We start from the raw sequence: 11,175 nt of genomic DNA on the forward strand, positions 1-11,175 counted from the left end.
TGGAGGGAATTCAGTCACATTTTTCTACCTCAGAGATAAAAGAGAAAGTATCAGGGTTGCATACACAGTGGAGGGAAGGTATTGAATGTTTCTAGATTAGCACCATCCAGGACACATGCTAGTTCCTTATAAATAATTCAAACATTTCAATTAAAATAGTTTTAACAATGCTTTATGACTGGCCATATGATGATCAAGTCAATATCTAAAAATAAATATCACATGCTTTGGAGACTTAGAAATATTCTCCTAGTACTACCACCCACTTTCCTCTACTACATGAGTAGCTGTTCCCAAGCTTTACAACAGATCGATAATAAGAGGGAAGAGCAAGTGTGAAGGAGGGGATCAGATCGGCCAGAGGAATCCACTGATATTCAACTCAAACAGCCCATTACAGACATTCAGGACAGTTTACCAGGCTGATTCATTTAGTATCTGGAAAACAGATGTAATTATTCTGGTGTGATAATTGTAGATGATGAGCCATTGCTGTATGAGGTATTCTATACAATGGATAGTGACAGGAAACCCCACAAAGGTATAATGAATATTTTCACAGTATATATGCATCTATCTATGATCTAACAATGCCTATTCAGTATCCTGTCAAAATACGTTGTTAATACCTTCTCTCAAAGTTAATTACATGACTAAAACCAAAGCTGATTTTTTTTTTTTTTAAACAAGGATGGTGTGACTGTGCTTTTTCATTAAAATCCTTACTTTACCATACACTTAAAATGTAACATGGTTACCACATAATCTTAAATATCTCAATTCTAATGCATTATGAAAGTAAGCATATTGAAAATGAGCAATGAAGGAAAACGTAAATATCTGTTATGAAAAAATATTGAATGGTTAGAAAAGGCAATTGCTGAATTTTAAATAATTCAGAGTAGATGCCCCCAGTACAACTTTGGCCTCTTTTTGAGAAATCATTATGAAATTGAGATTCTGCCATGTTTTTTTTTTGTTGGGTTAGTTTTAAACTCTCAGTTTTTCTTTCTCATTACTAGTGATGCTAATGATGACCCAAGTTCTAGAGCCTAGCTAAAATCAACACAGTTGTGCTTGCATGTAGCAGTTCCAGTTACTTTATCTGCCACTTTGTTGTACCTGTGAGAAAGACTACACAGATGTCATGAAATGATGGACTCATGAAAGTATCTGAGAATATTTTTTTCTTTTTACTGTTAAATAACTACGATCTCAGCATTTACTAAAGACCTAAAAGCAACCTACTATCACGGAATCACAGAATCTGCTCAAGCAGGGCCACCTAGAGTACTTAGCCCAGGAGCACATCCAGGCAGCTTTTGAGTATCTAGAAGGAAGTAAACTCCACAACCTCTCTGGGCAACCTAACTTGTACTAGTGCTCCACCACCTTCCCCGTAAACAAGTGCTTCATATTTAATAGTTAACATTCGTAAAATCAGAAATTATCATTACTTTACTGGATGTGTATGAAATAAATTACCACGGTCCCTCCATGTTTAATTCTAATCTAACTGTCTTGATGATTTCACATTCACACAAGGCTGGGGCAAAGTTAGGTCCTTCTGCATGTTTATCTATGCTTTATATATATATATATACACATATATATATACACATATATATATAAAAGTATCCTATATATATATATATATAAGTATCCAATTGAGGGATATCATTGATCATTACACAAATTTCTAGTACTTCAGCACTTACTTCTCATTTCTGGTTCAAAACTCAGTGAGCTTGGTTTGTGCACTCGGTACTGCTTCAACAGCTTTTTGTCCCAAGCTCCGCAATTTAAAGGATTTCCCAAGCATAAAAATTCCCTAGGAAAGAGGATTAAAAAATTACAAAATGTATTGAGGATTAAAAAATTATAAAATGTATTGTAAAGATTTTAACCCAGAATGGCACCAAACCAAATAAAATGCCACTCAAACAAGATGACAATTACTTGTACTAAATAGATTTTTAACCAAGAAGCTGAATAAAATAACGAATAATTCCAAGAAACACACTTGATCATTTGCAACAACTCAATTTTTGAAGTCATCCTATCAAAAATTGCCCTTATTTCAATGATTATTTCATTGCCATTATTTCAATAGTTGAACAAAGCACCCAATTTCTTGGCAATAAGGCTACCGCATTCTTAGGGGTGAGCATCAGGATGCTCCCTGTTGCATACCCAGCAAGCTGAACTCACCTATGAGGACAAGCCACAGGCTGACGTGAGAAAGCGACCTGTGCATTGGTTAACCCATCTGTCCCGTTTTAGGTAGAGGATAGTTTCACAGCTACCAACATTTGTGTTTATGTATGTCTCTAATGTCTGTATCTACAGTTATCTGCATTACCCATATCTATGGTTTGGGGAAGATGAAGTCCCTGCGATGAGACTAAAAACACACATGCTCACTGCACAATGATTTCCAGTACCATGAGATGCCACTGAAGGGAACAGACAAGTTGTTCTGGCCAGCCACTTAGCAGCCCCCAGGAGATTATAAAATTAAATCCTTCCTTATGCCAGTTCAGATCCAGCAAGCAATTCAAAGTATCATAATGTTGCTTGTGAACTTGTACTCAAATGGTTCCAAATACGCTCACGACAAACTTTTCAAATGTGCTTCTCTAGAAGCAGCACAGATGTAAAAACATCCAGGATGTTTTTAAGATGTTTATAAATTTTTTAAAAGATGAACTTTTCAAAGCTATGCATCACTACGCATCATTACAATTTATACAAATTATTAACCTAAAGCCACTTTTTACTTATCCTTTGTCTGTTCTCGGAAAATGTTACTTCACAACAGCGTTTGTCCCAAGTAAGGCCTGATAGCACTACCAAATTGAAGAGGAGGGCAGCAAGCCCAACTCTTGCTACAACAGCTTGATTTTTCCAGACATTTCTTCTATAGCAATACTATGTTCCCTTCACACAAAGTAAAGGGCCAAATCAAACAGCTAGCCTGAAACTTTGTTATCTGAGATATTTAATACTGCACAGAATCTAGGAATCAATTCTTTCCTATGGCAGTGTTATTTTACATTCATCGTGTTTCCTTCTAACAACCTGGCCAGGAACTGCATTTTGGATAGCTACTCATTATTTGCAAAAGTTCAGTGCAACCTTTGTGGAAAAAAAAATAAACATATTTCCCACCACCACACTTCCCCTTCCCTTGGTGCCCAACATCTCCAGGGTTACATGGTGATTAACAAAGGCAAGACGGTCTATTTAAGGAAATATAAAACAGGATTCTGTGCCATCACTACCACACAAGGTCGTTTATGCTCTCTAACAATCCAAGCTATTTACAGCCAGACAGCCACAATGCAGGCACAAGGGCTCAGCTCTGCGGGACTTCAATGGCATCTTTCTGACCTCAGCACCATTGGCTGCAGGGCCTGGGAAGCCAGTCTTTCAAACATCCTCTGAAGTGGGGGATGCAGTGAATGGTCCTCATCAGCCAGAGCGGCGCTGCATCTTTGTAGAAGTCGTGCATGGAGCCCGGCTTCGCACATGACTTGCTGGTTTCGCTCTGTATGCACGAGAGATTGCAGGATATTGGCCACTGCTAGTTGGAGGTCCAGTGCATGCTGAAAAAAAGGAAAAAGCATATGCAAGTTGTGAGGACACAAACAGAGAAGACAAGTAGAAGTAAACCCTTATACATCATAATTAAAGGAAAATTACCCTTACGCAATTGATACACAAAACATCCCGTCCTTAGATGCATGTGCATCTTGCAGGAGCGATGAACCCTTCCATCACTTTTTTGAAGAGAAAAAAAAATCAGCGATATGAAGGACTGCCATTGCCCTTGTGAAGAAAAAAAATGGCTACCGATGGTTACTCTAACCTCTACTTTCCCCAAGAGAAGAGAGTCAGTTTAGAAGCTCTGCTTAAAGTGCACTAAATTATTTTTCTGACAGAGCAGCTATTTCTACTAACCTATCAGCATTATCACATCTAGAAAACAAGGTATACGCAACATAACAGCCAAATTAAAACCCCGAATACACAAAATCTCCATGCTCATCACCAGTAGAGGACAACATAAAAGGCCTTGCAAATTCTTGTAAACTTTTCAAACTTTTTTTTTTTCTTAAATAGCGTTCTTCAGGGAAGTCATCTCAAATATAAAACATTAAAATAAGATTTTGCTAAAAACAACAAATCCTTTACATACAAACCACCAGTAGGGGTTTGGGATTGGAAATTATTCAAAGCAGGTAGTACCATTCAGAGACAGAACTTATTTCCAGCTATTTCAAACAGACCATACGTACTGAGCTATAATGTCCAACCCCATGTCCTCCACACTACACATTAGGGCAAACAAGAACTCATCACAATGCTTGGAAGCATATCTGACAGCCATTTCAGACAATATTTTTGAACTTATACATCTTTGCCAGGTGTTGGAAAGAAATAAGCAAATCCAAGCTAACACAAGAAAATGATTTCTATCAGACCTTGTCCTATATAATCAACTACATAACTTGATAATTCTGTGAAACGTATTAACTTCTTGGCATGAATTAAGTTTACACCACCTCTTTTCTACTTTCTGTAGACATCCTTTTACCTAGTCTCTCTCAAAGCTGAAGACACCACATTTTTTCCCTACCTCTGGGTGTGTAGTTGATCCAACAGAGGCCAGGAGATCCAGCATTGCAAGCATAGCACCAGGGTGGATAACAACTGCGTCAGAGCTTTGCACAGACGTGGAACCTGTCTGGAGTTTCACATCAGGTATGTTTTTCTGAGGGCAAACAGGAGGCGCTGAAACAGAATGATATGCGTGCCTGCAGGACAGAAAAACAAACCACCATTACAACCCCCATGTATTACGAGCTTTGCATTTTATTTTATTCTTCAACAGCTGCTGTGAAATTAGACTGGTGCATAGACATTATTCCTCTCATTCCCCTTCCGTCAGGTCTACATCCCAAGAACTTTCTTCTTCTCAAACCCATTGGATGTGTTTCCCCAGAGACAACCCGGAGGACTCAGTTTACAGTGATCAAGTGCCCTCGAGAGTCATCTGTTCCCTAGGTGCTATGCAGTCTAAAGAACATAAAAGTTGCCTAATCTCTTCCTTGTTTTCATCCTGGTTGCAGTGGTAGCACACAGAAGCTACCACCCTTCCTGCAATCTGGAAAGGATTCAGCTTGCAACATAGTAATCCCCATTTTCGTTAAAAATACTTACAAAAGACACTAGCAAAAAATTGTAGGCAGCCTCAAACTAACCTACAGGAACCAAGTTTGTCTCAGTGCACACTCCTGACAGCAGCCCGTGTGTTCTTAGCCTTCCAAGAACTGTTACAACAATCTCGTTTTACATCAATCTTCTTTATTGTATATATAGACCAAGTATTTATGCTTATTTCTAAGAAGAAGGAAAACATACATCTTATGCAACAGTTTAATTGAGAATCAAGTATTGCTTGCCATGTTTTCAGAAAGTGAATCCAGCTAAAAAAGGGTCTCCTGTCTATCACATCAGCCATTTTGTCCCCCCTGCTCTCAGTGACAGAGATGTAACTTCAGCAGAAACAACACTCAGACTCTGTGCCCAGCCATCAGGCACTTCTAAACAGGAAACCCTTTTTTTTTTTTTTTTTTTTTTTTTCTCCCCTGACAAAAACAGAGGACACAACGGGAGTGGGGACGGCTGCGAGTACAGTTCTGTCCTAAACATTTTGATGGCTGCCTCTTGACCACACAAACCAACAAGAAACAGGAATACCATGTGGATTTAAAGCCAGAAGCACTGGTTAATTTAGCTTAAGATGGAATGATAGTTAACACAGCACAATCTTCCTGTACTGTCCTGAAAATGGGCTGGATGAAAAGTTTCAACAAAAGCATCTCCGTCATAAAGATTATTGTAATCTCTACAGAAATTTGCCATCTGGAACAACCCAAGAGCACTTATTACAAAGCTCATTTTTCAAGATGAAATGTCTGATGCTTAACTCCTTTAGCTAACACTTGCATCACACACAGAATAGTAGGACAGGTTTAAGAAAAATATATATATCTGTCCAAATCAATTTTCCCAAGTATTTCCACAAACTCTCTTCCACTAATGTTTCAAACAAACTTCTCTAGCAGACTTAGTGCTTGAAATACCAGGTAGGCAGAAGTAGTCTTGGTTTTCTCTTTGAAACTTAAATGTGATTAAGGAGAGCAGAACAACTTGTAACTAGTATCACTTAGAGAAAGCACCTTAACCCTTTTCATTTTCTTAATGCCGAGATGGAAATATGGGCCATTTTTTTCATGCATCCTAGCAGTGGTACTTGAGCAAAAATCTTCCCACCCACATCTGAACAAGAAAACTGTTGCCCCTTTACAATATCACCTTGATACCCTCAACACAAATTTTACAGGATACGATTCAAAAACCTGCTTGTATTTAGCAAAGCTCTTCAGTCTAATGAAGTCCCACTCCAAGATGCTCTGTAAGAACAAACTTCCACCTACTTTTAAGCATAAATTTTATTTGTACATGTCCTAACCATCACTATCCCATCAACCTCATTAAATACACTTGGAAACTACAATACAGCAGTACAGGGAGATCCAAATTAAACTCCAAGTCAATACTCACTAATATTCACAAACAAGCAGATGGTCCTCACCTCAGACTGCCTGCCCTTCAACACTGCATACAATGAACTGGAAGGGGGATACCCAACACAACCAGACAATTTGCTTTTCTGTCAGCCAAAAGGTATAACCTAAAAGCAAACATTATTAAGTGCATTTTTCATTTTAAAATACACTATCTTCCCTATGTAGTTTTCCATGTAAGAAATACTTGCATAAAAACAGGGAAAACAGTTTAAAAGCATTTCCCTAGGCAGAGTAAAGAACTCTCAAAATTCTGCCAAACTGTTGATCAAATGTTATCCACCAATATGTCAGCACCGACTGCAAAAAATTCATTTACCCCTGCTTATACATATATCACCCCTCTAGGGAGGGAAAGGAAGCAGTAGACAAGGTAAAAAGCCCATCTGACTGTTACGAATGACCACCCTAACAAGCCATCAACCTTCTGACTGAAAGTACCTCTTCCTGAAAAAAAAATAGTTAGGGAAAAAGAAATCCTGCTCTATTATTTGTTCTACTAGCCTTGTCTGAACTTCGAGCTGCTCCTGATAGTGTCATTTATACCTCCCTTAGACCACTTCTTATGCAGACCTTGTTCATCTTCAAACATGAACTTAACTCCAAGTGATTCAAGTGTATGGAGATATTTGGATGTCATGTATTGGCATCACTACCTATAATTTGCTATGAAACATATGTTTATGTTTATTTTACCCAGTAAATATAAAAGCGAAAATGCACACCTCATAAATAATATCCACTTCAGAGAAAAATGAGAATAAAGAAACAGTGAGAAACCAGAACTGAGATCAACTGATCTTAAAAGGTTCGGTACCTTTTCCTGGACAAAGCTGGTGTACCCCAGGGAGAGGGGAGAGAAGTCTCATTTGTCAGGCAAGGAGGGATCTGTTCTGCACGACTACAGACAAAACAGACAGGGGTAGGACAGAGAGGTTAGAGAAGAAACCAGAGGCCAAAAGCTTGTTAGTTTTCCACAACCATCACCAATGAAGTCTTTTCTAGGATCTGTTCTTCAGAAACAACATGGACGACAGAGGACGCGACTGAACGACATGCACCAGGTGAACACATGGATGTGCAAAGCATATCCTTGCTGCGTGGCATGACCCTGCAGCACTTGGTCAGTATTCCCAGAGTTTATCAACACGATCACACTAGCAGAACAGAACATTTTTATATTAGACAGCAGAAATGAAGGAAAAGTAAAGCCTGAGCAAGTATGATCAGTATGGTTAAGAGATAAAATTAACATGAATTTTACAAGAACTGAGCACCAGAAAGTTGAAGGGAAAAAGCAGTCACTGAAGATGACAGCAAAAGTAAAAAAAAAAAAAAAAAAAAAAAAAAAAAAAAGGAAATTAATGATGTAACTTATGCCAGAGCATTACGGGATTTACTTACCCCATTGAATCCTCATACTCTACTGTTAGCCAGTATTACAACTTACTAAAGCATGTGCAACACATTCTTAATACACATTTTCCTCCCTCAGTCTGAATGTTTTAATGATCTTTCATAAAGAGAATAAGAAATTCATTTCTTTACTTGGTTGGTGGTTACTTTGTTTTGTTTTTGTCACTGTTTTAAACTACAAAAGATGATTTGATACTTTGGAGGCAATTTTTTCATAAACAAAACCATGATTTTGCTATGTTACTAGTCACCTAGTTGAAGAAATCCTGACCAACCTGCAGATCTATTAGGATTTCACCATACACATTCACACCTGCCACGCTTGGAAAATCAGATCCTTGGTTTGATTCTGAATTCAATGGCACATCTTTGAGAAAATAGAGTTATGTTCATTAATTAGCTGGGGTGCAAAACCTACAAGGCCCCACATATAAAGCCTATGTCTGCGTTTTACTTCTTAGTACCCTGTATTTTAAGTGGGAATTACCTTCAGACAAGCAAATCTTAAACACATGCTTCAATATGCTTTGTTGTCATTTTTGAATCAACCTAAAAGACACTAAATTCTACCTGCTTAACTCTAGGGCTGTCTCCCATTACATTTTTAAAACAATTTCAGGCTAGGTAGAGCTTTGTAGAACATGCCTATCCATTGAAAACAAAGTTAATTCATCATATTGTCCAGTGACTTATTTTCCAGTCCCATATATCAAAGCAAACAATGAATTAAGGTGTCATGTTCAACAACCAATTTTTCATTTGACTTAATAAATGCATAAAGTTCCAGTTGTTCTATATGACAAAGCAACCAAGTAGTCTGCCTATCAACCAACGGGCTGCTTAAACTCAGCAAATATAATCACAAACTGACATCTGTATTTTAATTGCTACCATACAAACATTCAACATCAGAGGGAATATTGCATATCCTTGAGAACACCAGCAAGCTAAGTCAATATTTGGTCAGATGCAGACACCTTATTCCTCTCACTGGAGTAAAGGAACAAAGAAATAGATTAACATGGCCATATAAAAGCTTGCAACGAAGACATCTGAAGGAAACTAGGGGAATACCAGGGAAAAAACAGCAAAGGTCATACCTGTCAAAAGAATCTGTTGCTACCTTGTAGAGGTAAATAAAAAGTTTGCTGCAGTGTCTTAACATAGGTGAGACAGAATCCAGGGATATTAGGTCATCCTCCAATAGTCTTTGAAATAGTTGTGTATTGGAAGGAAAGACGTTCAATGGACCTATTTTTCTTGAGTCTGAGAAGCAGCCAAGCAAGCGAACAGCATCTGCCAGTTTTTCATACTGGATTTCTGTTTTGAAGAAATGAGAGTTGGCTGGCTCGTAGCGCATTGCTGCAGTCAATGTGCAGAACACAGTGTGGAGCAGTTCAAACACTTGATTCTGGTTTACTTTCTCCCAGCCATTCTTCGGTGGTGAGCACAAAGATTTTTCCATAGCAACAAGCAGAGACGTGACATACACAAATCCACCAACTTTTCTAAAAACAGTTCTTGTGCGGTGGCTCTCTCTTAGCACGGAGAGTAGGGCCTACGGACAAAAGAAACCATCAAAACAAATAATAATAATAAAAAAAACCCTGCAGCATTACTAATAGCTTGAAAAAAAGACAGGAATATTTTCTTTTGAGATACAAGCAAAATTGTTAGTATTTGTCAGAATTTGGTAATGCATCAAGTCTCCAGAGATCCACAGGACTGTAAGAGTCCACGTCATCAAGAGGTTGCAAAACAAAAAGACAGAGTCGAGGAAGAAGCAAAGCATTAACCCTAATTTAGAAATTAGATACTAAGGATGTAAATGATCCAGCCAAAAGGTTTGACTACATCTATAATGGACCCTAAAATCACCAAGTAATTCTCTGCCTTACCACTAAGAGAATACAGCTGTTAGAGAGGCATATGCTCCGCCATCATACTTCACAAACAATTCGAAACAAGAGCAGGCAAACTACTGCCTGTAGCTACAAGAAATCAAACCACTTAAAATCTTGGAGCAGCAAAGATTTAGCAAAACAGCAAAGATTTAGCAAAAAAAAAAAGCACAAAAATTCTTAGTTTTAGCCTTTCTCTACAATGAAACCCATAAATCTTTGAACTGAATGAAACATAGCCTTAAAAGAGCAGTCAATCAAAAATAACATGAGAGGGAAACAAATATGTAGAAAATGTTACTGGCTGAATGAATACAAGGCCCCAGTATGCATGAATGTAGAATAATAATAATAAAAGTATAACAGAATAATATAAATATCTCTGTGAAACCAGGGTGAATGGAGGCAGGTACAAATCCCACTCAACCAAAACAAGCCAGTTGTCATGGGAAGTTGGACCCACATGTGAATAATGAATACCAAAAAAAAAATCCTTTCTCTCTATAAAGGATCACAGACAGTAGAAAACCATCACTGGTACAAGAAACTAGGCTAGAAAAAAATAAGTCTTCCGTGACCCAGTGTGTATTTCTTCAGAACCATACTGTTTTGAGGAGTAATGAAACAGACTGTTTTTCACTCCTTTGAGGGCATTATCTCATTTTCCCTGCCAAACCTGGATAATAGTTAGGGACATATCACTGCACCCTTCTGGGCTGTCAGTTTCATCATCCAAGGCTTCTGAACACAGGACAGACAGCAGGCAAAAACAACAACAGGTCAGAGTCAGGAACCTTAACATACTACCTTAAATCCACTAGGAACTGCAGTAATTTTTCTCTGCCCTTAAGTATCATGAATAGGACACCCTTAAAAATCAGTGAAGACACTGATATACAAAACATGTAAAATTACTCATTTTGTTATTACCTTTCTTTTTTCTCTTCTAGAATAATATAAGGCTGCTCATCAGCTAGAGAAATATTGCAGCTCCTTATAACAGAGATAAACTTAAATGTGAGTTCTCCCAATTAAAACTCATTTACCTATAACTACTTGCCATTGTGGGTCTACACTAGCAACCAAAAAAAAGTGTAAGAAAGAACAGTCTTCTCTTCCTCCAATCCCAGTCTTTCCAGTGTTTCCACTGTTTTGCTTAACAGTGTTTTTCTAGATTTGTTTCTGTTCCTTCCCCCTCCCCC

At 38.0% G+C, this 11,175-nt stretch overlaps 1 protein-coding gene across 6 annotated transcripts in view; it reads right to left on the reverse strand.

The window, feature by feature from the left end:
• WDFY3 (WD repeat and FYVE domain containing 3) overlaps positions 1–11,175 on the reverse strand; it is a 134,803-nt gene that overhangs the window by 73,635 nt on the left and 49,993 nt on the right. For 5 of the 6 annotated variants that reach the window (XM_035326039.1, XM_035326041.1, XM_035326037.1 and 2 more), the window contains exons 12-16: positions 9,173–9,630; positions 7,474–7,557; positions 4,643–4,820; positions 3,394–3,608; positions 1,719–1,831 (exon numbers count right to left, since the gene is read on the reverse strand). In XM_035326039.1, coding sequence (XP_035181930.1) covers positions 1,719–1,831; positions 3,394–3,608; positions 4,643–4,820; positions 7,474–7,557; positions 9,173–9,630 — 1,048 coding nt within the window. The remainder of the gene's footprint in view (positions 1–1,718; positions 1,832–3,393; positions 3,609–4,642; positions 4,821–7,473; positions 7,558–9,172; positions 9,631–11,175) is intronic. The other variant, XM_035326042.1, reaches the window with a different exon arrangement.

This window comes from Oxyura jamaicensis, chromosome 4 (genome assembly GCF_011077185.1).
Source record: "Oxyura jamaicensis isolate SHBP4307 breed ruddy duck chromosome 4, BPBGC_Ojam_1.0, whole genome shotgun sequence".
Lineage (NCBI taxonomy): Eukaryota > Metazoa > Chordata > Aves > Anseriformes > Anatidae > Oxyura > Oxyura jamaicensis.